The 27,506-nt window shown below is 43.6% G+C and overlaps 1 protein-coding gene across 7 annotated transcripts in view; it reads left to right on the top strand.

The window, feature by feature from the left end:
- The window catches only part of RIMBP2 (RIMS binding protein 2), a 352,577-nt gene that overhangs the window by 273,934 nt on the left and 51,137 nt on the right, over positions 1–27,506 (top strand). For all 7 annotated transcript variants that reach the window (XM_030582927.1, XM_030582926.1, XM_030582925.1 and 4 more), the window contains 4 exons: positions 3,732–3,883; positions 7,159–7,235; positions 14,828–14,937; positions 17,652–18,464. In XM_030582927.1, the coding sequence (XP_030438787.1) occupies positions 3,732–3,883; positions 7,159–7,235; positions 14,828–14,937; positions 17,652–18,464 (1,152 nt within the window). The remainder of the gene's footprint in view (positions 1–3,731; positions 3,884–7,158; positions 7,236–14,827; positions 14,938–17,651; positions 18,465–27,506) is intronic.

The raw sequence follows: 27,506 nt of genomic DNA, 5'->3' as shown, positions 1-27,506 counted from the left end.
GGAGACATATACACACTGTTGTTCTCCAGTGAATTCTGTCATTAATCCTTATCATTATTACTGTTACTTTTCAGATACTAGGCTGAGGGGAAGGATGTATGTATTCCTAGTCTTCAATGAATTAATAAATGGAGAAGCATCCATATAGGACCAGAAACTCCTGGTATTTATTGTGGTGCAAACCAGGTGAAGCCACTGGCATTGCACCAGAGTGAGAAGAGAATTTAATGTGCTATCCCAAGATATTCTGATTGTAAAATTAGTCTTAGTTACAGATGCAGAATTATGTTACTGTACCTAAGCATACTTAATCCAAACGGGCTGGCTTTTTCTATGGAACTCTAAGAGCAAGAGATTTCAAGAGGCTTACAACATGTTTCATATACGAGTTTCAATTTGCCTTTTTGCTAAAATGTTGATTGTTATTAGTGAATTCGTTTGCACTTACAGTAGCTTTTTATAAAACCACTGCTGAAGTGAAAAGAACATAAAACAACGGTCTACATGGTTGTTGGAATTTGGACAAATTGAGACACTTTATTTAAAAATAAGTAATCACCACCTTAAACAGCAGCAACAACAACAAGAAAGAATGATTTCCATTGTGCAAAGTCCCAGTAACTAACAACTAACAATCTACACTGTAGCTAGCCCATAGTCCGAAATGGAAGACGCCCTGTCGGGCTAAGAACACAGGGAGGAGGGATTTCTTCAGGAGCAGCTGCTGTCATTTCATAGACTCTTGCATAGGAAGTTAACAGCTGATGGCACTTGTTAGAGGAAGGGAGAAATGATCTTACCGATGTAGCTGAATGAGAAGGGGGAATTGAGAGGGAAGTGACATTTCAGGAAGCAGGAAATCAGATTTGGGAACCAAATCCATCTTGAATGGTTGGAATAGCTACTGAAGTGTCCTCCTATGCCATTTTCACTTTCCTAGGTAGGAAAACATCATTGACCCCATTTAGGTGGGGCAAATGAGACACAGAAGGGGTAAGAGTGATTTGCCCAAGGTCAGACACCAAATCAGTATCAGAAGTAGGATTAAAACTCAGACCTCTTGACTCTCAGGGGCATGCTTAATCCAGTATTCTGAAGTGAACTCAAGGCAAGTTGCTTAATTTCTTTCTATTTGCCTCTTTCTAAAATTGAGTAGTAATTCTTCTCTTTTCTCCCCCTCCTGCCACCCACCACATTCAGTCCCTTGCTCAGTCCTGTCACTTCTTCCTCTCTGTTACCAAAACCCACATTACCTTCCTGTCCATCATGGCTAAAATCCTTGTCCAGGCCTCGGTCATCTTTTGCCTTGACTGTTGTGATCTTTCCTCTTCTCTTACCTCCCTGCTTCTCACCTCTCCAGTCTGTCCAAAATGTAGCTGCTAATGTTCTCTGCTGCTTCAGCCCCATCAGCTGCATTTGCAGCTCTCTCTTCTCTGCTGCATCAAAGTCAAGCACCATGTCCTGATTTTCACAGCCCCCATAATTTAGCTCCCCTCTTAATCTTGGCACTTATTCCCCTGTTTACTCCCCCCCTCCACCGCTTTTCCCAGTCCTTTTGCCTTTTATCTCATGCTTCCATGCTCAGCCTTGGACCTTCCATCATGCTGCTCCTTGTTATCTCCTGCTGAGCACCCTCTCTCCTCCTTCATATACCTCCTTAAAACGTACTACTTCCAACATCCCTTCCTGAGTTCCCCCATCAATTCCCATGACATGAACAGTGTTCCAGGATCTTGCTTTTGTGTTGTTCTGTCTGATCTAATGTAGGCTCAGATTCTGGCCAGTCCCCTGTATGGGGAACACAGCAAAGGGTAGGGTGTCGAAGGAACTTTCCATTCTGGTGCCTAGGAAGAACTCACACTGCAGTGGATATAACAAAACCAAGGAAAATCCAATAGACATGAGCCTCAGAACTGGTTTCCTTTTAATATATTCTAGCAGTTGGAGCAATTATCTGTAGACTCTAGAATGACAGTCTGGTGTGGCAAACACATTAACAGTGAATGGAAGGAGCCAAATTAGCGGCAGGTTTCTGAAAGGGAATCGTTATTCTATTAAAAGTATGAGAGAAATTCCAAAAATAAAAAATGTGCCCGTTGCCAGTGCGGAGATTGCTGCAAGCAGGGCTGGTTGCAATAAATCTTTTGTACGGCCTTATGTATGTCCCTGTGGTTAATATGCTTAAGCTGCTGTGCTATAAAATTAAAGTGGTGCAGAGAGAACGAATCAAGTTGGACCAAGGAACATACTAAAAAACCCTCTGACAATGTCTTTTAGGAGCTCATCCTCCTCTGCGGTACAGTTGATGAGTCTCAGTGGCATGTAACGGGGAAGAGGCACTTCCAGAACAAAATATCACATTTCAAACTCCTAGCGCAATTGGAGGGGAGCAGCTGACCTCACATGTGACCAGGACTTGAAAATAAGAGCATGGACTAGTTGTATTAAAAAGAGAGGAGAGGAAGGCTGAGAAATCTGATTGTGGCAGCGGTGCCCCAAATTGTTTGCTCTGATTTTGCTACAGCTGCTGCTGCTTCAGATATAATTAGCCCCAGCTTGCTATTTCCTGCTTTCTTACTTGTGGCTCCAGGGGAGTAGTTTGACTGGTGAAGGAAAACATAGGGCAGCATTTTATATTCCATGTTTACCAATCCCCTTTGCAGCCTTGAGAAGCACATTTTTTAAAAGCATATTTCACAAGCCTTTAGGGCTTGATCCTGGGAATACTAAGTACTCTTAATGTCTACTATAGTCACTAGGAGTTCAGGCTGCTTAGCATCTTGCAGGATCGAGTCTCTTATTCCTTTAATGATTTGGTGTATTTTATCTTTTATTAGCAACATTTTTATAATCAGAAAAAAATGTTCGAAGTGGCTCCAGAATTTTCTCATTTTTTCCTTAATGTGTCTCCTGCATTTTTTATAAAATCTAATGATTGTATTTGTGACTTAGAATATGGGCTGTGGAACAAGAAACTCCAATTCTAATTCTACTCTGCCACTGATATACCATGTAGCACTGGGCAAGGCACTTATCCGACCTTGTTACCTGATCTGCAGAATGGAGATGGTAGGACTTGGTTTTTCTCTGGCAGTGAAAAGATCTTAAATTGGGTATATATTTTCACTTAGATTAAGGCCCTTTGCACATCCACAGTGACGTAAAAGTGCCTTATTATAAATGAGGATTAGGACCAGTAGTACGTACCTATCTCCCTACAGGGTATTGAGCATTAATTAGTTAAAACTTTTTAATGCAAGTGCTAACCTAAATATTATTATTGCCAATAAATAGTATTTACAAGCAGGCTTGTTTTTTTTTTTCATGCCAACATGAAAAATAATCTTAGCATGTGTGTGAAATTACTAGAACACGTAGTCATCTCATATAGTAACCTTTTCTCTTTTCCAGCTGGTTGGTAAAAATTGGGAGATGATTCATGTTTATTTGCTCCTTAGCTCTGATCTTGACATTAAAATGTCTTCACATTCCCCATAATTGTCCATTAGAAGTTTTTTGGGACTTTTAATCTGCTGAACAGATACAGAATGGGAAGTGGCAATGGATGCTTGCTCTGTGCTACCCTTTGCCCTCCCCTCTCTGGAGGAGCCATTAATAGGGGTCAGATGGTCGTTCACACCCTGTGACCTATTCAGCATATAATGCCTCTGCTGTGACTGTCAACTAGGTTGCCACTTTGTACCAATTGTTGTGTTTTTATTTACGGGTAGGTAACGAAAGCCCCTCTGGAAGTCGTTGTGTGATTTCGGAGTTTATACGACCCCTGCAGATATCTGGTGACAAACCAGAACAGTTGTCCGTCAAACCTACTTTTCTGTCCAGGTCAAGATCCGGCAGCCCAAGATGCAGATTTGATTCAGATGTGAGTCTTTTTAAGTTGGTGACACTGGGAATGTGTTTGATCGGCCAGAGCCTTCCTTCTTCAATGGGATAGGTGTGCTACACCTCAGTATTTAACTGCACTTCTGAACAGTCAAGGGCTGGGATTTTCAAGAGGACCCAAGTGATTTGAGAGCATAGATAATGGGATTATTGTGCATCTAAATCACATAGGGGGTTTGAAAATCCTATCTAGGAAACCTGACTGTCTTGCATTCTGGTCTTTTGCTTAGTTTGTTTATTTAGTCCTTGTGAAATGTGTCACATTTTTGTCAATCTTTTTTGTGCCCATTAGTGGTGCTAGATTGACATAAATCCTCTATCCACAGGACAGATAATGCATCTGTAGAAGCAGTATTCCACTCGATGCCCTGCCAGTGTGCCTCAGCTCTGTTCTAGAAAGGCCACTTCTAGGTGTGAGAAGTGGGTCATTCTCTTTGCCCTGTTCTTTGCTTGGTTTTCATGATGTGGAAATCCACTCATTAGTAACTGGAATGCTATCGCCATGTGGTCCAGTTTCTATGGTGCCATTCTTATCTGAATTTGAACCTGCAAACTGGAGAATCCCTTCAGCCATTCAGCTTCCTAACATATCTGCATTTATTTCCAGTTTGGGGAAAATTCAGCAGAGATATTGACAATATTTTATTATTGCTAATCTTTGCACATCTCAGGACTAGCAGGAGGAAATTCACTGAAGCACCATTCAAGTTCTTCAGTGTACTTGATTATGACTCCTTTTCCTTCATCTCGTCATGTGCACAGTCTTAACACCCAAAAACAAAACTCCTGGAGACTTGAATAAGGATGAAACCCAAACGCCTCTTGTAGAAATGTTATAGGGTTCTATAAAAATGCTTCTAAATCCCAATCAGATTTAATAGAGATTAAGGTCCTATCTATAGATTTCCTTAACCAGGCTATAGAATTCTATGAGTGGGATCTCATTATCTATTAAAAACATATATGGGATGATTTAAAAAAAAATCTATTAAAAATACATTAAATTCTGTAAGACTGTTCCCTGAGGGCAAACAGAACTAGAAAATAATGAGGGTTGTAATGATATTTTATTGGATACAGTCCTGATTTTTCCCTCTGTCAAACATTTTAAAAGTAAATGGCCTGAAATTGTGTTCAGATGCTGTGGCTATAACATAGGGATTGCTCCTGAACTCCAGGAAGTTGATTGCATCAAAATGCTTGTGGACATCACTAAAAATCAAAGTGTAATACAGGATATTCTACAAAAGAATTAGATTCCTACTAGCTTCTACTAATATGCCACTCAATATCCACATCTCGGGGTCTGTTGACCAAGAAACACATACAGATAAACTCTTAATACCATTACTGGGACGTGTGAGCATCCACTGCTTGATGAATAGGCCGCATCAAGAGCAGTGAAGCCAAAAAAAGCAGCATAGCAACCAAATTTAAGGAAGCAGAACTAACAGCACAGAACAGAACAAGTGCATGTCAAATTTAATCCTCTTCTTCTATTATTTTTCAGTTGTCTCTCACTGAGAATGTCAAGCAGTTTTAAACTGAATTGCTCATTGTTCTCCTTTCTAAGTGTAATTATGTGGTGCCCTCAGATCTCTCACATACACACACAAGTTTAGTTACCAACCAAGGTACAATATCCAGTATCCAAGGGAAAAAGTATATAAATTACACCTTAAGGAAATCAGCCTTTGAAATATAAAATCTGAGAGTGGTACTTGTTGTAATTTCTGACATCAAAAGGAAGCACAGTCCATTCCATAAAGACAACCCTGCAACTTCCATGATTGTTAGTAAGAATACTGGCTCTGCTCCCAGGGTAATTATTATCGGCTCAGTTGTGAGCCTGGCTGCACACATCTATGCAGGGAGTCAGGGGACATAAGGAGCCTTCATACACCACTGTACAGGCTATGCACATCACCAGTGCCAGCTGCTACTCCCATTCTCATATGGTGGGCGATGAGTAGGCAGCAAGCATGGAGAGTGTCCGGAGTCTTGGTTGTGCCCACCAAGAGAGCAGCCCATGCCCCAGAGCCAGCGCAGAGAAGAAAGTTACATGCACCAACCTTTTTGCTGGAGCATATTGCTTCATAACGAACTAGGAGACAGGAGGAACTAATGAGACTCCAAATCACAGTCTGGTGCCTTCCTGTCTCCTGGATTATAGGGTTACCATTCAGCCCCATGAAAGCTTCCCTGCTTGACTCCACAGCCTAACTTGGTATTTCTGTTTTAAGGAGAAGTTGCTACCTCAGTTCTCCTAGAGGTGTCTAGCAAATTGTAAAACAGAGGACAGTGAGAAATGTATCCCTCCTTTACGAACTCTGCCTAGCATCGAGCAGGAGAGGCAGAGTTTTTATTGCTTCAGTACACTGAATTTCAAGAATGTATCTCATGCAGATCCAAAATACATGGGACCTTTTTATGTTAACTCAGCAGTACAGTTTAATCGCTAGGTTTTCTGCTCATTAATTCATGGTGGAATCAAAATTATGGCTTTGCTATATTGTGCTGCATTAAGCATCATGGTGAATTCAGAGCTAATATGTTTTTCCACTGGGTTAGTGGAGTGAATGGAATTAAGCAGATGGGGACTGGTTTGGGAGAGTTTTATTTGGTGTGATTCTTCAGCTAATAGTGGTCACAATTTAAAAAAATCAATGTGTGCCTACAGTTGCAAGTTAGTGGTATCTAAGGTACCACAGTAATTTCCTATTCTAACTATAGGGTATCATTATGAGCTAACTGTGTAAATGTTGACATTTTAATGGCAGCTAACACTGTACACAACGCTAGGTGAATCATTTACAGTACGTCATCTTGGGACTAACTTGCTGAAGTTTTAATTAAAATAAAACAGCACACTTTGGATAAATTACTGTTCATTATTAGTAAACCTCTACCCCGATATAACGTGACCTGATATAACAAAAATTCGGATATAACGCGGTAAAGCAGTGCTCTGGGGTGGGGGGGTTGCACACTCTTGCAGATCAAAGCAAGTTCGATATAACGCGGTTTCACCTATAACATGGTAAGATTTTTTGGCTCCCGAGGACAGTGTTATATCGAGGTAGAGGTATATACATATTTCTAAATAAAAATGAATCGCTGAAAACCTATATCTGACTGTTTCATGTCATCTGAAGTATTTTGTATGTGTTGCATGTACTCAGGCTAGTTTATATATCCCATCAGGATAACAATGGGTGCAACAGTATAAATCCTATTGTCTTTATTTCTTTACAGATGGATAATGAACGGAATTCCAATACCTCAAAGCAAAGATATTCTGGGAAAGTCCATCTTTGCATCGCCCGTTATAGGTAACATAAACAGCTGGGGGGGAGGGGGAATATAATTCCAAAATTGTGGGAGGGGGGGTCACTTTTATTTTTTTTTGGCAGATGTAATTAATGTCCAGACCCCAGTCCTGTTCATATACAACTCTAAGTAAAGGGGGTATTCACCGTGGGGTTCAGGGAAATGGACGAAATCTTAACCACACCCTACTTCACAGCCTGGGCAAATGCTGTGCCCCACCCTCCATGCAAATAGGTTTGGCTGCTAAATTTGCATCCACAAAGACCCCTTCTGTATTTGCCAACCAAGCAACTTCACGATTACAGTGGATGGAGCTCCCCTATGCAGATACAAAGCACAGCTGCGTGGTTCACAGAGTGCAGGCTTTCTTGTGCAGGCTTTCCGCCTCCTACCCTCACCCTCTTGCACAGTGGAACTATGCAGCTTTTTTCATTGCCTTTTGGGTTGTACATGCCTACAGACAGATGGGGACAGGGTTTGCACCCTAGTCATTCTCTGGCCAGCTGGCCTGGGGAAAGGCGGTCAGGGAAGAACAAACAACATTTGTCAGAAGGGATCCTGCTAATCAGTGTCTTTCTCAGTGTATAGATAACTTCAAATCAGCAAAGGGTAGTCTCAGAATGGAAATGATAACATTCTACATTAATTCGGGCTCTGTGTCTGACCATTACAGAAAGGTTTTCCATAGAGACACAAGCCTGATCTTTTAGAATTGCTTTCTCTGCTTCAGCGTCCTTCCTTCCTGAGAGAAGCAGTGACTGCAAATCAGAGTGTACACCTGGAATCTTCAGTGCCAGCAGATGGCATGGGAGTTCCTGTGAAAGTGTGGTTTGTCTGCTGACTGATCTGGGTGTGTTGAGCCCTCTGGCACTCAGTTACTCCTGGGGGAATTCTGCACCCCTGTGTGTGTACAGAATTCATCTCCTTTCCAGATTTCTTTTCTTCCCCAAAGAAAAATGACTTTCTGATAGGGACGCAAAGGGAAACCACAAGAGTGGTCATGCATCATTCCCATGGCAACATAGGTGCCTTGTTTCAGGCACTTGGAGCAGCCAGTGGAGTGGTAAATCACTGGGAAGGAGGATGCCCTGGCCAGTGGCTCCTACCCTGTGCCAGGCTCACCTACTAGTCCTGGCTGGGCTGGGAAGGATGCATCTTCCTTTTCCCCTGCAAGGAGCGGACAGCAGGCCCATGGACAGCAATTCCAGGGCCAGGGCCATCCCTGGGAGGTGGGGCCCAGGGTGGAAGTGACAAATGCATCACTTCCAGGACTGACCGCCTGGCCCATGGGGCCCCCTAAAGCACGGGGGCCAGAGTGGTCGGGCATGCCTAGGAGCCCTGCAGCTTGCCAGGGTGATTTAAAAGGCCCCAGGGCTCCTGGCTGCTGCTACTGTGGAAACGGTGGTGGCCGGGAGCCTCCGGGCCCTTCTAAATCAGCCAGCCCCTGGGCAACTGCCCCCTTCCCCCCCCCCATCGGCGGGCATGCTGGCCAGGGCTGATTCAGACCCACCCCCAGAAACCTGTCTGGCTGCAGGAAGTGCCGCACCCCTCCCTCCCCCACTTCCTCAGCCATGGGAGGAGGAGTCACTATAAGGGGAGCTGCTCCCCCATCTCACCCCCTGCACCCAGAACCCCCATACTGACACCTCTGTACCCAAACCCACCTCCCAACAAGCCTCACCCTCTGCATCTGGAGCCCTCCTGCACCCAGGAACCCCCACTGAACCCGACATCCCTGCATGTAGATCCCACCCCTGCACCCAGACCACACCCCACACTCGGAACCCCACCCCAGCAAGCCCCACCCCACCTGCACCTGGACCACCCTTACTAGCCCCCCACACTCTCCACCAAACCAGCACCCAGACCTGTATCCTACCAAGTCAGCACCTGGACCCCCCTGCTGAGCCCCACCACCTTCCCCTAGACCCCCCTGCAGAGTGTCATTGTGTCTGCACCCAGAACCGCCCCCAGTGAGCCCCTGTTCATCCAGATCTCCCTCACACCTGATCTCCCACCAAGCCACCCACACCCAGATTGCCCCACATATTACCCTGTCACCTCACATCTGGTTCTCCCTACACTAAGCCCCTCCATACTTGGATCCTGCTCGGCTGAGCCTGCCTGCCTATATCTAGTGTGATTGGCACAGAGGAGCAGGGCCCCAGGGTGTTTCTGGGACAGCCCTGGTCCTTGCACTGTGTCAGGGTCAGGTGCCACTTTACCAGTGAGTCCATGTCCAGGGGTGAGAGATGCAGGGTGATCTCCTACCTCTGTGCAGTCGGTGGCCTGTGCTCCCCCTGGCCATGCTGGAGCCTCCAAATTTATTTATTGACAAATAACATTTGCAGAATTTTAAAATATTGTGTGCACATTTTTAAATTTTTGGCGCAGGATGCCATCGGGAGTGCCACTCCCTGATACTGCAAATCTCAGTAATCAAGGTGTTTTAATACTAAATTTAAGTCTAAATTTCCCCAGAATTAACCTGGCTAACAAAGAGGAGGATTCATGCCAGTCTCAGTTCCGTTACAGTGTAATATTCAGGGCACTGCAGAGTTTAGCTGACAGTGCAAGAGCCCAGAGGATGGCAGAGATTAAACTCACTTTCTCTAGAGGAACATGATTTTAGTTCTGCCACAAGTAATACGAAGCTCACCCAATTGAAGAAAATTCCTAAACAAACCAGGATGAAACTAAAAAATTATTAATTGATTCATTAAATGCCTTATATATTGACTTTAAGTGGCTGCAGTCATAGTTGAAGAGCTGGTAGAAAAAGAACAGATGAAGATTGCTTTCTTTGTAGGCTTTAAAAAACAAACACACCCAAACCTTTTATTGTAGGCAACAGTGCACTTTCCATTTATGCTAGATTTAAAATAATGCACTTTCCATTGGCTTTTAACATGTCTAACAAGCAAGTCTAACATGGTATGTTCAACATACCCAGAACATTTACTTTCAATGTGGACAATATTTAAAAAAAAAAAAAAAAAAAAAGGAAGAGGAACAAACCAGAAAATTGTATTTGTTGTAAATGCCAAAACAAAAAAAAAGGGGGCGGGGGGACCACAACATCTCCCAGTGCTAGGCAGCACGGTGCTGTGGTTAGAGGAGAGGAACTGGGAATCAGGAGACCTGGAAACTGATCATGGTTCTGACACCTCCTCAATGTGTGACTTTAGGCAGGGCCAGAATCCCTGTGGCCCTCACTTTCCTTATATGTTTAAATGTGATGATACTTGCCTACCTCATCAGAGAGGGATTGAATGGACTCTTCCATCAATGCATGTGAGATGCTTTCCTGATCCACAGATGGAAGGTGCCGAAGTCCAGCACATGGCCTATGCATCTCTTAAATCCCATGCCCTTTTTAGTGGACCTCTGCACCGGGGTGAATTCCAACTCCTGTGTGGAGTATTCTTAGTATTATACAACTTTCTATGCCTGTTAGTTGCTTCTCATTGATGATGATTTTATTATAGATCAAATATTATTCTAGTTGCATTAAATGATGCACTCCAGCATATTTACAGTGCACAGAGACTATTTCAAGGCAATTAAACACACCCGTGAACTTAAATAAAGCAAAACTTAATAACTTAACAGCTGCGAAAGTATAATCATTGTATGCTTCCCATGCAATTTCAGTCAGCAAGTAAACTTGTGTCTGTGTTTAATCAAAATGTCTTCATTTCAAGAGCCAAGAGTCAGTATGGTGTCCATGGAAATGTGCCTTTTTTGTAGCCTATGCCATTTTCCTGTGAGCAAAGCGCAAGTAATATTTATATTGCATTAGTGATGTTGGCTACAAAATAAGAGGAATTTGTCCAGGGAAGAGAGGGGAAGAGAGGAAATCTTGTACATTTAAATTGGCTCACAAATCCATCAGAGTAGCACCATAGGAGGTCAGAGTTTTCATTAAACGTTAATGAGGTGAGAGTCATTAAATACAATTATTGGCATGAGAGTTTGTGTAAAACAAACAATAAATAGCATAAAGTAAGTAGGATTACATACATCCATATTTTCCCGGACATGTCTGGCTTTTTAATTATTAAAGTGCTATCTGGGAGGAATTTTTAAATATCTAAAAACATCCGGGAAAATACGGACGTATGGTAACCCTAGCATGGGAGCTGCCGCAGCCACGGAGTGGGGCTTGCAGGCACCGGCAGTGCATAGAGAGCCCTCTGCTCCTCCCCTGCCATGACCCAACGAGCCAGAGGGACCTGCCAGGGGGCAAGGTGAGGAGTCCTGGTGGTGCTTACCTGGGGAAGCTTCTGGGAAGCATCCAGCAGCTCCCTCTGGCTCCTAGGGTCAGGTTGGGGGGGGGAGGGGGGACGGAGGCACAGAGGTGGAGAGGGTCTCTGCATGCTGCACCGGCTCCCTCCTGCCCAATCAGAGCGGGGGGGCAGGGCTTGCACGTGCCGGCAGAGGGCAGAGAGCCCTCCATCCCCAACCTGAGGAGCCAGAGGGACCTGCCGGATGCTTCCTGGGAGCCAGTGGCTGGCTGGCGGGCAGGTGGGTGAGGAGGTGAGTGGTGAGGGAGCCAGTGGCTGGTGGGCAAGCAGGCGGGTGAGGAGGCAAGTGGAGGGCGGGGAGGGTGAAGAGGCGAGCAGCAAGGGAACCAGTGGCTGGCTGGTGGGTGGGCAGGTGGGTGAGGAGGCAAGCGGTGAGCCAGCGGCAGGTGGGGGTTCTTGGGGTGGGCATAGGGGTTTCTGGCAGGGGTGTGAGGAGGAGAGTGGCAGGGGGGAGGAGGTGAGCAGTGGGTGGGGAACTGAGGAGGGACGCAGCAAGCCAGGGACAGGCCAGGGGGTTAGGAGGGGTGCAGTGATGGGGCCAAGAAAGGAGAGGCGGGACCTGGGGCAGAGTGGGGGAGGAGTGGGGGTGGGGCCTGTGGAGTGTCCTCGTTTTTGAATGTTCAAATATGGTAACCCTAAAAGTAATGATGTGTGTATGCACAAAACAGAGAGAGACAGACACATGCACACCAAAGCAGCTTGTTCGGACTGACTCTTGGGTTATTTCAGAAAGCAATTGCCGCTTTGAAGAGAATACACACACACACTGAGCTTTTGCAGGCTAAGGATAACAGTGTTGCTGTGGCTACAGCCCTCAGCATATAGGCTGTCACTCTGGTTTTATTGCTTGAATTTGTTTTAAATAGATTTTCATTTTTACCTTGTTCCCTTAAGACTGTTGGGCAATCATTCCACCATCAGGCTTCCATGAATGTTAATAAGCTGTTTATGGGAAGGCAGCACTTTGAAACAGTGGACAAGAAGCTTTCTGTTTCCCTTTTGTTGTCATACTCTGCAACATGGAGGGAAGGGGTTGTAAAATCCTTTTCTCCAATATGCTGGTTATGTTCCCCATTTGAACATGATCTTATGCTGTGCTCTGCTGCTTTTATGTACAGCTCTCCTTCTAAAAGGCTTGCAGCACCTTCTTGTTTTCCCCATGAGCAATATGGTCACCCTAACAAATCGATGACTGTTTAGGAGTTAGTAGTGATAATGCTAAACACAGAAATTCATGGTCTCTGCAAGGATTGAGTTCAGCTCCTCCTGCTGCAAAAGCAGAGCAGGGCTGGAAGGGGGTGGGCTCAGGGAAATTATTTTTATCGTTTCATTTATGCACACAGATGCATACTGTGGGGTGGAGTTTGAGGCCTGATGCAAAGCCCCCTTTGAAAGATATCGGTTGACTTCACTAGGCATTGTATTGGGCCCTTAATCCTGAAGTTCTGATGGATACAAAGGTATAAACTGTTTGCTGGTCTACTAAGAGCATAAGAATTTCAAGGAATTATTACAAGCATGATTATCCTTCATGGGTATTCAGCAGGACTTGCTAATTCATAATCTAGTACAAATATCTGATAAATGCTTTATGCCTTCTAAAAGCTTTTCTCTGAGTGTGAGTCAGACTTTGCTATAATTGATTGCTTTATGGAGAAGAGTAATTCATGAAAATAGCAGATCCTGATAGAGATGATTTAGGAAAAGACCCATATAAGGTTTTGTATAGTTGTTTTAAAATTCAGTAAAGACATAGGCTGGGATATTCAAAGGAGCGTAAAAGGATTAGTTAGGTAAATTATTTGGAAAGAGGTGAACAGTGAGGAGGCAAAGTTTACAGATGGTGCAAAACTACTCAAGATAGTTAAATCCAAAGCAGACTGCGAAGAGTTACGGAAGGATCTCATAAAACTGAGTGACTGGGCAACATACTGGCAGATGAAATTCAGTGTTGATAAATGCAGAGTAATGCAAATTGGAACACATAATCCCAACTGTACGTACAAAATGATGGGGTTTAAATTAGCTGTTACCGCTCAAGAAAGAGATTGTGGAGAGTTCTCTGAAAACATCTGCTCAATGTGCAACAGCAGTCATAAAAAACTGGACAGAATGTTAGGAACCATTGAGAAAGCAGTAGATAAGAGAATAAATATCATAATGCCACTATATAAATCCATGCTATGCCCACATCTTTAATACTGCGTGCAGGTCTGTTCGGCCCATCTCAAAAAAGATATATTAAAATTAGAAAAGGTACAGAAAAGGGCAACAAAAATGATTAGGTGTCTGGAACAGCTTCCATAGGACGAGAGATTAAAAAGACTGGGACTATTCATTTTAGAAAAGAGATTAAAGGGAAATATAATAGAGGTCTATAAAATCATGAGTGCTGTGGAGAAAGTGAATAAGGAAATGTTATTTTCCCCTTCGTGTAACACAAGAACCAGGGATCACCTGAGGAAATTAATAGGCAGCAGGTTTAAAACAAACAAAACGAAGTGCTTCTACACACAATGCACAGTCAACCTGTGGAACTCATTGCCAAATATTGTGAAGGCCAAAAATATAACTGAGTTCAAAAAAGAGTTAGATGTGGTCATGGTGGATAGGTCTATCAGTGGATCCCCATTGTTTTGGGTGTCCTTAGCCTCTGACTGGATAATTGCCCTGTTCTGTTTGTTATCTCTGAAGCATCTGGTGTTGGCTACTGTCATAGAATATCAGGGTTGGAAGGGACCTCAAGAGGTCATCTAATCCCACCCCTTGCTCAAAGCGGGACCTATCCCTAACTAAATCCCCAAATGGCCCCCTCAAGGGCTGAGCTCATAACCCTGGGTTTAGCAGGCTGCTGCTCAAACCATTGAGCTATCCCTCCCCCTGGAAAGGAAACTGGCTGAGATGGACCATTGGTCTGACCCAGTGTGACCGTTCTTATGTAAGCCCTATGGGGTAGGGACCCTCTTTTTGTTCTGTGTATTCCTAGCACAGTGGGATGCTGCTCCATGGCCAGGGCTCCTTGGTGCTATAGTAATACAAATAATAAATAACAGCAATAATAATATAATATAATATAATAATATATAAAGGTGACTCCACTCCCCTAGGCTCTCTGCTAAAATATGTATTTCAAAAGGTGAGGCAAGAAGATGGGACTCCAGAGCTACTCTCATGTGCAGCCTTTAGAACTACATTCTGCTGTACGGTTATTATTCAGTGGTGTGTGGTTGTAACTCACTAAATACGCTAATTGCCTGAATGAAGTTTCCATCTGTGCTTCACTGCAGTTACAACCCGTTTGATGGACCGAATGAAAATCCAGAAGCAGAGCTCCCCCTTACAGCAGGAAAATACCTCTATGTGTATGGAGACATGGATGAAGATGGCTTCTATGAAGGTTTTGTTTATTTCTATCTTCCTATTAGTTTATGTTGATTTGAAACAATTTAACTCCCATTGTGAGTTATCTATGACCAAAATCAACTGATAAAGTCCCCTATCATCATCCCTTTAATTAAGAGAATTTACGCACCAGCAAATCAGCTCCTTCCACTAATTTATGAGACTCCCTGAACCATCAGCATTTCCCATTTGGCAAGATTTGTGCTGACAAGAATGCATAGTGAGATTTCAGTTTTTGCCTCAAAGATCCTTGACTGTCCTCAAGCTGTGAATATTTGATTCCTCTAATCTATGTAGAATTTCCTCTTGCTAGACACTGATACAAAGTCATATTGGAACAAGGTGGCAAGTAGTGGTTTGATACAAGTAGATTAATGACTCCGGGAATACTGTTTACTTTTCATTCACTTTCATTCTGAAGTTGCTCCCTGCAACATCGACTTCATATCTTATCTTTTTACAGGCGGCTGCTCTTCAAGCTGGTGTTGTCTTGAGCAGTGTGTCAGATATCAAACATCATTAGCACTCAATGGCTTTTCTGAATTGACAACTTAAGCAATACGAGAATGGTTCTTGTGATTTGTCTTGCAGAGCACTGCAGTGCATGCATAACTCGGCTCAGATAAATAGCCTCATTGGGTATGTCTACACTGTAATTCCAGGTTTAGTAGAACTCAAGTTAGCAGAGTCTGGGTTTGTAACACCAGTTAGAAATGGTTGAACACTTGGTCCCAACCTGGGGCTCGAACATCTACACTGTATTATGCAGGCCCGAGTCCAACAACCCATATCCCAGACTTCCTAGTGCCCCCCACCCAAAATGTGGCTGCTCTAACCCTTTGTTTGTGGTGCAGTGTGGGAAAACTTGACTGTCCGGAGGACAAAGAAAGTCAGCCCATAGGATTGTGGGATACTTTTGTTGGACTCCCAGAGCATGAGAACAGTGGGGCTGCATCTACACTGCAAAGCAATAGGGTTTGAACTCTAAGTCCTGGCTTGACTCAGGCTCAGACCCACCACCTCCATGGGATCCAGGATCTGAGCCCTGGATTAGTGTGATTTGTGTGTAGACAGAAGGGAGGTTAGTCTTGAGCTTAGTTTGAACCCTCGGCTTACATTGCTGTGTAGACATACTCATTGACTATAGTGGAATTGCTTATGAGGAAAATTATATACATGATTAAGTGTCCTGCAAAACTGGGGCCTTGGTTTTTTTTATTTTTGCTTCCCATGACAAGGTATGTACGAGACAACACATGTTGACCCATTTTTTAACTTGCTTCCCTAATACCTGCATTTAAGGCTGGGCATGTATTTCATGAAGATTAACAATGATAAACCAGTTGATAAGTAATTTCATTGTCTAAAAGTATCAGCTTTATTTCTTCCTCAAATAACTCAATATTAGCTAGTGACAAATCAGTTTATTTGGTGGCCTAAATGAAAACTATAGATTTTTGCTAATACATATTTTGAACTCAGAAAGACCCACCAATGTGCAGTATTTCACTAATGAAATCCAATTAGCAATCACTGAGACATGCTCGTATACAAATATGACTACACATGCAATCAGGTGTCCCCATTGAAATGAATCCTTGTGGTCAAGGCACTGGACTGGGACTCAGCAGACATAGGTTCAATTTCTGGCTCTGCCACAGACTCCCTGGGTGACTCGGGGCATGTCACTTAGTCTCTTGGTGCCATACTTACTCACCTCTAAAATAGGGATGCTAATGCAGCCTTTGTCTGTTTGGACTTTTAGCTCTTTTGGACAAGGATCGTCTCTTATTGTGTAATTCTACAATGCCTAGAGCCACGTGGTCCTGATCTCAGCTGAGGCCTCTCAGTGCTTACTGAAAGACACAAAATAATAAATTCAAAGCAACTTCACAATATGAGAGATCAAATAATCATGTTCATGTTGCTTGAATCTTGGGTTGTATTGTATGCCTGAGATTCTCATGGATTTCAGTGAAAATGGTTAGCACATGGTTTAATTGTGTAACAGTAATGGGGTCTTTGTAATGTGAAGGACACTGCTATTGAACCTTCGATGGAAGGTGAGGAGAGGCTACCTGCTTTAGTGTGCAGATTCCAGGCTGAGTGTATTTTGGGAATGGATATTAGCAGTATGCTACTGTGTTTTATAACCAATTGGATCTGTCAGCTGGATCAGTAACTCAGCAGAACAAAACAGTTACAACCACTGAGGTCTTTTTCTTAAAGAATAATGTCTGTAGCAAGAGAGCAAAGTGAGCAAAAGCAGAAAGTAAAAAAAGCATGAACAGAAAACGCCCCACCTTTGGAGTTCAACCTAGTCCTTTGATCGCTGTCTGAGAAAGCAGACTTTTCCAATCAGCCTCTTTAGGCACTTTTTCTGAACCTCTCTGCCGGGGAAGGGAGGAAATCTGAGCTGCCATTAACCCGTTGTTCACCAGGGACCTGTCAGTGCCTTGCAACCCCTTACAATGACCTACAATGCAAAATATGGCTGCTTATACCTTTATACAGGATTTTAATTAATAGCGTAAGTTTGATTTAATTCATCTTCACCTAATAAAACTGATCTACAGTATTTCATATTATTTAATGTACTTCTTCAACCCAACACTACCAGAGGAGGGAGTCTTCTAGAAGACTGCGTGGCTGGTAGTATGAGAGGAGTGTTCTTTTGTTAATGATATTTGGGTTGTTCTATCTCACCAGGTGAACTTCTGGATGGACAAAGAGGACTGGTCCCTTCAAACTTTGTGGATTTCGTTCAAGATAATGAGTCCCGTTTGTCAAGCACCGTAGGCAGTGAGCAAGATCAGAATTTTATCAACCATTCGGGTCATGCATTGGAAGGAGATAGTCTATTGGAGCTCAATCTGCCAAGTCACATAGAGTCCAATGTAATCAACAATGGCACGGGAACTCTTGATATGAACATTGATGAAATTGGAGAAGACATTGTGCCTTATCCTAGAAAAATCACCCTTATTAAACAACTAGCCAAAAGTGTTATTGTGGGCTGGGAGCCACCAGTAGTGCCACCTGGATGGGGAACCATTAACAGCTACAATGTCCTGGTTGACAAAGAAATACGGATGAATGTGTCCTTTGGAAGCAGAACTAAAGCTCTTATAGAAAAACTTAACATTGCTACTTGCACATACCGAATATCAATTCAGAGCATTACGAGCAGGGGTAACTCAGATGAGCTACTGTGCACTTTGTTAGTTGGGAAGGATGTAATTGTAGCACCCTCTCATCTTAAGGTGGACAACATAACGCAGATTTCCGCTGAGCTGTCCTGGCTTCCTACCAATAGTAATTACAGTCATGTGATCTTTCTGAATGAAGAAGAGTTCGACATTGTCAAGTCTGCTAGCTACAAGTACCAGTTTTTTAATTTGAAGCCCAACATGGCCTACAAGGTGAAGGTCATGGCAAAGCCTCATCAGATGCCCTGGCAGCTTCCTCTGGAGCAACGGGAAAAAAAGGAAGCCTTTGTGGAATTTTCTACATTGCCAGCAGGTTTGATATTTTTTTTCCTGTCCCTTAACTTTGCAATTACAATTACTATAGAAATGCCAGGTGCTCCAAGACTAGTCCAAGTAAAACTCCTTCAGAGTCTAAGTTCTGAATCATCCTCATGCACCAAAATAGTAATATAAAGCATTCCTTCCCATTGTTGTGTAATTAATTACTAGTATAGACCATGTTCCTGCATTTGGAGCTGCTGTGTAGATTCAGTTGCAGCAAGCCTGTAGTTTGCCCTTGTTGTTAGAACACTGTGTGTACTGTCACATATTTCTCAGTCGCAACCTACTGAAAAGTCAGGAGTTTTCTATTAATAATGATCTAAAGTTGGGCTGATTCCATTGAACTTAATGGGTTTTAACTGATTTGTGATTTTAGAAAATGAAAATCAGACATTTATTAAGAAAACGCATTTCGCACATCTTAAGTAACAAATGAGCTGAGTGGCTTGCAGCAAAGCTCCTGAACCTTGGCGTCTCAGTGTGATAATCACTTTTCTAATAAGATTTCTATTATGGTACTAAAAATACTTCACTGCCAAGGGTGGTAAATTAGCATAATTGGCGTATGCCAAGTTGCATAATCCTGCATTTATTTGTGCCATGACTTCTGTGAGGGATTGAAGGAGAAGTAAATACTAACTGATAATAAAGAAATCATCATTTTAAAAAAATGGATAATAACATTTGAACTGTTTTCTGACCCTACGACTCTGGTTCAGACTGGTACAAAGCTCTTAGTAGTTGAAAAATTCTTGTGATATTAGAATTACAGGGGTCTTGTCCATGAACATTTTCCTAACCCTAAGGCCTGATTCTGCAGCTCTTACATGATGTAACACTTGCTCACCTTAGTGGTCCTGCTCATTGAGGTCTAAGAGCCCACAGTATTAAAATGTAGTAAACAATGTTTCATTTGATAGAGTCCTAGAAATCAGAGATGGAAAAATCCTTTTAGGGCATTTCTAGTTCATCCCTGTCCAGCTACTACAGCATTGTCCACTCCTCTGTCTAGAGACTGGGGTGTTTCAGGAAGATACCCCTGCCAGATCATAAATTAGAGACATCCAAGTTTATCATCATCACTGAACCTGTAAGTACTGTGTTCCCGTATGGCTGCATGTTCATAGCCTGCTCAGAATAACCTCCCTGGGTTTCTAATTGATCTACCTATAGAAATGTGAATAGCTACCGATTTTCATGCCATTTTCTTTGTTTACAGTTAATAATATTTCTGTAGCACTTTTCAGCCATAGATCTGAAAGCACTTTACAAAGGTGGGTCAGTATCTTTATTCCCATTGGGAAAATTGAAGCACAGAGATGTTAACTGTTTTCCAAGATCATGCGGCTAGTCAGCAGAAGCACAGGGAGTAGAACTTAACTCTCCTGACTCCTGTCCGGGGCCCTGTCCACAGACACAACTTGAATGTTTAAAGCTAATAAATCTGACAGACTTTAAAAAGCCAGGTGTAATTGGTTGTGTTATTCCATGCTGTGTTTGATTACCAACACTTGAGTGACGTTATCAGACTTGCCTCAGCAACTGAAGGAGACCAAGGAATGTTTCAGAAATGAAGTTGAAATGATGTAACACAAAATGGTTTGTAAGGACGGTCACAGAATTGATGGTATGTGTAACATGAGCAGCGGCACAATCCAGAGATCATCACCAATATCTGAAAGAATTCAAACACCTCACCAGAGAGGAACACCACTATTAAAGACAATGCAGCAATCCACCTGCACTGCAATGCAGTTTCTTTCCTTTGTTCATCTACCTACTGGAAGGAACCATTTACAAGGAGAGGACTCCTCATCTCCTCAGACTTTCAGAGGCTTGACTGCCTTAGATGCAGTTCAGAGGAGAGATGGACTACATGTGGCTCATGGTGAGTGAAATTTCAGTCCAATGGCATATATTGTTCTATGATTAGATTGGCTGCCTGTTGTGATAAGATTTCAGCAAAGTAACTGGAGTCAATTCTGTCCCCCACCACCCCACATTCAGGCGGTTTACGTATAAGGAGACATGCAGGATAATAGCAGTGCCAGTAGGGAGCTAATAGGATTTTAACTCAACTGTTTTGAAAGTGCATTGGTTTATAACTTTGCACAAAAATATCCTCAGCCCAGGCATGAATTGTGTTGTAAGAAATGCAGCTTTAAATCATTTTGGTAGCTTGTAAAGAGTAAAATAAAAGATAGCTTGGACTCTTTGGTCACTTCTAAAAACACTGGGCTTGATTTCCTACCCCTCACAACCCTCCTGCAGTGGGTGTACTATGAACACCCCTACGCCCACAGGGACAGCTGTGCTGGAATGTGAAATCACTGCTGTGGGAGGGCAGGTGGCAGTGCTGCCTGTGCATTTTGCGCGAGGGGAGGGAGACTGGCAGATGTAAACTTGTATATAGGCTCTACTGCACTGCTTTTTAAATTGTGTGGTGCACAGCCAGGGCAGGGGGAGGCTAACAGGAGGTGTAAGGTGGAGCTAGGGGCTGTTCAGGCAGGGCAGGCAGCAGGGAGAGTGAACAGTGTCACCCCAGTACTCGGTGGGGGTTGGGACAACCCAGTCTTGCCCATCCTAGGTGCTGCTCTTCATTTCTTTCCCTCCCTGACTGCTGGGTGCTCCCTGCTAGCTCTCCCTGCTGCTGCCTTGCCCTGGTCCGGACACCTGGCCAGCAGCAGCCTCATGTAATTTACACCCTCCCAAACCTATGAGAGCGAGTGGCTCTGGGCAGGGGAAATAGAGGGGCTAGAGTCCAGCCCCAGTTCGTTCCATGCTGCTGTGCCATGGGCTTTCTTCAGGGATGGAGCCAGCTGGATCCTGCCACCGCCTTGGATGTGAGCTGTCAGCTCCCCTAGTTGAGTCACTTTGTGCCCCAGATGGGCTGATTATGTGACTCCCAAAGAGAAAGGGGGTGCAGCAAAAAAAGCTGGGGAACCTCTGCTCTACAGAAGCCAGCAGAGGCTGTCCAGGTGATGCTCTGAATCAGTACATCTGGGTACCATGACCCTCCCTGGCTGACTATCATAGTGAGTTACATACTATGGACCATATCATGGCATCATACTGGCGTAGGATTTCTGCTTCTAAGTGTGTGACATCATCCAACCCTCCTCTGCGCATGTGCATACATTCCATTGGCATTACTGGTAGTAACTACAGACATACACTCCCAAGGGGGAATTGTTACTTCTGTATGTGGTGCATTGCAAGCCCTCTTAGCGGAGAAATAGTTTCAGGTTCAACTCTGAATCATTTTGCTGTGTGAGTTCAAGTCATGCTCTCAACATTATCTCTATTTCATATGCTGAACGTGAACAGCAGAAAGTGCTGCTTAATCGTATAGGTCCAAATCCCGAGGGCCTTCCTTGGCTTTTACTCTCTTACTAAGGCAGTTTTCTGTTGAAATGTAGGAATTTGCCTGAGAGCTGATCTACATTGAAAATTGACAGTGACGTAGCTACGCCTCGCAATCCACACCCCTGAAAAACACAGCTATATTGACCTAAGCCCTGGTGTAGACAGCTATAGTTCAACAGAAGAATTCTCCCATTGACCTAGCTACCGACTCTGAGAGAGGTGGATTAACTGTAGCAACAGGAGAACGTCTCCCATTGCTGCAGTGAGAGTCTATACTGAAGCGCTACAGCAGCGCTGCATCCATGGTGCTGTAGCGGTTTTAAGTGTAGACATACCCTAAGTAAGGATGGGGTCAGAATGAAGGATCTGAGGAGAGTTAGCCCGCAGATATCCCCATACCATTTTTTCTACAGCAGTAACTGAGTACAGTCCATTTCTTTAGAAATCTGAAGTGTTCCCATTATTTCTCTTTTCATCATAAAGACCAATGAAAGAAGAGAAGGTAGCTTGACCATTCACCCATAAAACACAGCAAGGAAGAGGACTGTACACATTGAAGAGACCCACTTAGAGACAACTTCCCAGTCCCAAATGCTATACAAACCTAGCCAAATAAGCATGCTGTGATGGAGCCTATAAATATGGTATTTTCAATAACCAAGGAGAGTAAATTGCAGCAAGGGGAAGAAACCAATGGCATGTGACACTTAGGGCAGTGTGCAACAAAATGGAAAATGTCAGAATGGAAGGTTTGCGCATTCCATCCTATTGTCCAACATCTCTGAAATTATGTGGACTGTAGTTCACTGGGCCTGATCCTGCATGGCATCAGTTGAAGTCATTGAATGGGAATCGGATAAGGCCAGTCAGTGACTAGGGAGCCTCATCAGTATTTACCAACCTTTCCGCGCCTGAGAGACGTCTTTTGTGAAAATGGTCACCAAATATTCACTATAGTCAGGGCTGACAACACTATGTAACCTGCTCTAAGCCCGGGTAGCTCTTTGTCTCCCCCTAGTGGCTAGATCATGTAGAGTGATTTCAGGCAGCTACTGCATAGGAACTAACAGGCAGCAAAAACTCATGCTTTGAGATCCACGTGCCCCAGGGTCAGCTCATAACAGCTGATAACCCAGCCAGAGGCATTGTTGCAAATCCATGTCAGTTTCTGATTGTTTCACAGTCTAGTAAAATTGTCCATGATGAACAGCTAACAGTTTCGAGTATCAGCGCGGTAGCCATGTTAGTCTGGATCTGTCACAGCTAACAGTTTAGTTCTTGAATTTCAGCATTATAGATATTGAAACAAAGGGAGATATGTCTTGAAATAAGGGGCAGAAATAGAAGTTAAAATTACAGCATGTTCCATATTTTTCTCTTGCAGGTATTATCAGAAGTAAGCAACCATGTTTACCTGCTTCTAAACCCCAGGTAAAAGGAGGAGAAAGCGAACATGGATGGAAAGAACATCAGATGTCTTAATAGGGCCGTTCTTACCATCTTATATGTACAGATTCACTCTGTGACCCTGGACTGTTCCCCCACCTAAACCACAACCTTATGATCTATCGTGTTAAGGAACATACTTCAATGGTTATTTTAAAAGATGCTGAGAAAGTAATAAAGATAGTTTGTCTGAAGGGCACATTGTTATTGTGCTGCTATGACGAAAGATGCATATGGGTGAGTAGGTGTCCCAAGGTCTAGTGGTTGCCATAGCAAATGTCAGCTTTAGTAGACAGTGCAGAGTGAAGCACAGCATAAATGGCCACAGGCAGCTGTTAACTTTCATGCTGGCATTTTCCAAAGGGCTTCAAAGGGGCCTACAGGTGAATAAATGGGGTTACTTTCTCTGAAGGTTGGAAAGCCTCATGCTCTCCTGCCCTGATCAGTAGTGTGTACCCTCTCCAGAGAAAACCGCTTGTACTAAAAAAAGGTGGGGGGAGAGTGCTATGTGAATTCTGAGCAAGTTGAACAAGGCGACCAGCCATGTTCCAGAGCAGTAGAGGGCAACTGCCTTAAAAATACAGGCCCAAGAGAGGCTGCCCCTCACTGATTCCGCTCACAGCACAAAAAGTCATATGTTTGCATGATTAATACTTGAAAACACACATCCTTTTTATCTGATCAACAGCTTTTTAAGTGACTCCTTAGTGCTGCGAAGGTTGGTCTTTAGTTCTTGGTCCACCAGAGCACTTCAGCATGTGCTTAAATTTAAACACTGATTGATCCCTTGCGCCCTCCCCCCCTTTAATTTAAACCTTTGGCTGGATCTTTTGGAGTCTCTTGCACCTCTTTAGCTGCCTGCCCCACCTCTCTCCCTGTCATCATAGTATAGGTACTGTGTTTTTAGGATGTCTGGTCTGACCAATCACCTATTTTAGGTTCAAGAAGGACTTTTTCCATTGGGGACAAACTGGCAGAGGTCTGGTGGGTTTTTTCACCTGTCAGCATCTAGGAGGTGCAATTAGGTTAAACAGGAGTAGGATTTAGGCATTAGTCGTCTATGTTAATGTTTAGTTCATCGCAACTTGCAGCCAGTGTCCAGTGCAGATGAAAGGCGAGAGGGCCAGTTCCCAGAACTAAGACCCCTGGAATTTTGTTGGTGGACCTTGAGCCTGTGGGAGAAGGAAAGACCTGAAATCTTCACAGACCAAGGTCCCTCTTTGGTATCCTCTATCCCCCTCGCCAGGCAAAGGGTGAGAGGATTCAGAAAAGTAAACTTAATCATTGGGGTGGGCTCAGGAGAGTCTATCCTGAGTTATAGGTTATATGACGGGAGCCCTGTAACTCCTGCATTGGACTCACATAAATGCCTGGTATGTGAGAATTGGAGGAGATGGGGTAGCTAGCTTTCCTGTACTAGGAACAGTCATGAGAATTGGACTAAGCTGTGCAGAGTCCAGAGAGATAGCGAGGATAAAAAGTAGTGCATGAAACTGGGAAGTTTTAAAAAGGCACAAAAATGATGGGCTAGAATAAATATGATGGGATGGAGAAAGTGGCATTGTGGGAACTTCACCCCCAGTTTCCAGAAATCCCTGGGTGAATTGCTAGTATCCTACAAAGCACTGCAAAAATCTCCCACAAGGCATTGCACCGGACTGGGATACCTACCCATGATGTACCACATCTTCTGTTGCTGCAACAAGTTATTGTAAGGTGCTGTGCAGCATCAGTGCAAGCTGCCAAGTGCATGGGCTTAAGTGACATGCAGCTGCTGACTTTTGTAATCTGACAGAACGTCAGATTACCACACTTTGTAGTGTAGAAACAGCCATAGGGAGATGCTTAACTGTAAGCATGAGTGTAATCCTTTTGAAGTCTGGGATTACAGACATGCTAAAGTTAGCCAAAGGTTTAAGTACTTTTCTGAATCAGCACCACGGAAAACTTAAAACATGCAACCTGTTGTAGTTGAGTCTTGATGTCTGTTACCTGTTACATGAGCCGTTCAGTTTTAAAAGTTGATCATTCACCAACTCATCCATACCCCGGATTGATGTGGCTGACTCATTCCCACCAGTCTGATGGAACCAGTTTAATGTCTTATGCACTGAGGTGGTGACTAGCTGCCTGATTTTCATGTGCTGGGTACCCCCGTTTCACAAAAACTTCTTGTGGAGTTATAAGTGCGCCTCTTAAAAGAATGCCCTGGAGGTATAAATTCTGTGGTGTTTGTATTAGGGCCTGTGAGGTTATTAAATATACTTAGCTGAGATGACGCTCTCATAAGCCACATGTTCCTCAGCCTTTTGCAAACACAGCACTTATGATTAGTTAAAGACAAAGCCCTACAAAGTGGTCATTTAAAACTCAGGTTTCATGACTGACTGCCGTCTGCATGGAGAGAGCCTTTGCTATGAATTAGTACAAGTCTCAAGAGATTCTTTGGGTTGTGATGGACTGACATGAAAACTGGACAGCTCTCCTTTGCCTTGCTGGCTGAGCTGTAAGGAATTGACTTGCACTGGAGGAGCTGAAATAGTCGCTGCATCTTTCAGTGAAAAATTTTCCTGTTCCCCTCTCCTCTACTCATCCGTGGTTTCCCGCGAACTGGAAGTTTGTCTTGCACTTGGACTTTGCTCACAGAAGCACTACAAGCAAGCCCCATTGTAGTCAGAGAACCACCTTGTTAACCAAAAACACAGGAGAAAAGATGCAGCATGGATCACGCCACATTTATTTTTACAAGGGTGGGAGGGAGATGAGGGGCTGTTAGTTCGTTCTGACCTTACCTAAGCAAAGCCCCCTCCTGCCTATAATGGCTGAACTGTAACAAAATGGCTACAGCATACCGATACCCTTAGAGGATAGAACTTGGTAACATCGATGGCCCTCTTGGCTTCTTGCAAGAAGCTTCCTAAGACCATGTTTTACCTAGTTTACAGCTTCATCATTTTCTTTTCTCTAAAAACAAATGCCCACAGTAATAATATGTCCTGGTTCTTGTGTTGCCTTTGATAGATGAATTGAAATTGGTTGTACCAAGTTCTGTGGCAAAAAAAAAGAAATCTGCAGCTATTCAGCTGTGTCCTCCACCAACAATTCCAGAAAGATGGGAGTGGCCGCAGGTCACCCCCGCTTTGAAAGCTTTTTAACGTGCTAAACTTACTAGAATTTGACAGTTAAATTAATACAACAGGCTATATGAAATATACATGAATTGATAATCTCCAGGATATTTTTACTTTGGGTTTCAAGCCCACACGGGGCTATTTATAGTAGGTTCAATAGTGTGTTTGAATTAGGGATGTACTGAACATGCTAGTAGGTTAATGTATTTTCAGTACCTTAAAAGGCTGTTTTGGTTTAATTTGTTTTTCCAATGGAGCGTGGCAGCTTTGAGCCTCATTCTCATTTACACTGAGGCCCCTTCCTGCCACACTGGTGGAGTGAATTAAGGTTATGCTGACTTTTATGGCCCCTTTGCACAGTGTGAATGAGAATGTGGCCCTTTGACAGTCTCACAGTCAAGCTGAGGAGTGGGAAGTTGTGGAGCTGATTTTACCTTGGAGGCTGGAGGCATTTGGGCAGGCAGAATGCTTCTCTGGAAGAATGCTCAGGGGCGGATCTGACACCTACTTTTTGAGGTGTAGCAACAGCTCCACTCAGTGTGGCGGGTGGAGGGGTCAAGCCCCAATCCAGTAACGCCTCCTTCTGGGCACGGAGTGTGTTAACGTTTCCCTTGAACTCAGGGAAAGCAAACAGCAGGATTCAGCCTGCCCCTTTCATCCTCTGCCCTTCCCTTTGGCCCCTCCAATACACAACCTTTCACAGGGGGAAATTACAGTCTGTCCCCAGCCATAATCTATCCCATCCTTTATAAAGCCATAGCCCCATGTCCTTGGATTTGACTGGCATTCTGTGTGTCTCTTGACACAAGCTTTCTTCTGAATTTCTGCATTCACCATTGTTATTGTTTTCTCTACAAATGAAACCACGATTGTGTCCAAAATGGCAGGTAATATTAAAAGTTATTCTCTGCATAATAAAAATGGCAGTAAGTAGCACATATATTATTTTTAAAATGAAGCTGTATTCTGAAGGTGTATTACTCAAGGGATTTCTGCAGGCAAAGGACTCCCATGTTGCATTTTTCTCAGCAAGACGCAATCTGATACAGTGCATGATGCTTCTGAATTTCATGCAATTGCTGGTTTGAAAT

The sequence above is a fragment of the Gopherus evgoodei genome, chromosome 13, assembly GCF_007399415.2.
Source record: "Gopherus evgoodei ecotype Sinaloan lineage chromosome 13, rGopEvg1_v1.p, whole genome shotgun sequence".
Taxonomy (NCBI): Eukaryota; Metazoa; Chordata; order Testudines; family Testudinidae; genus Gopherus; species Gopherus evgoodei.
The sequence above is the reverse complement of the archived record's forward strand: the minus strand, read 5'-3'. Positions and strand labels throughout refer to the sequence as shown.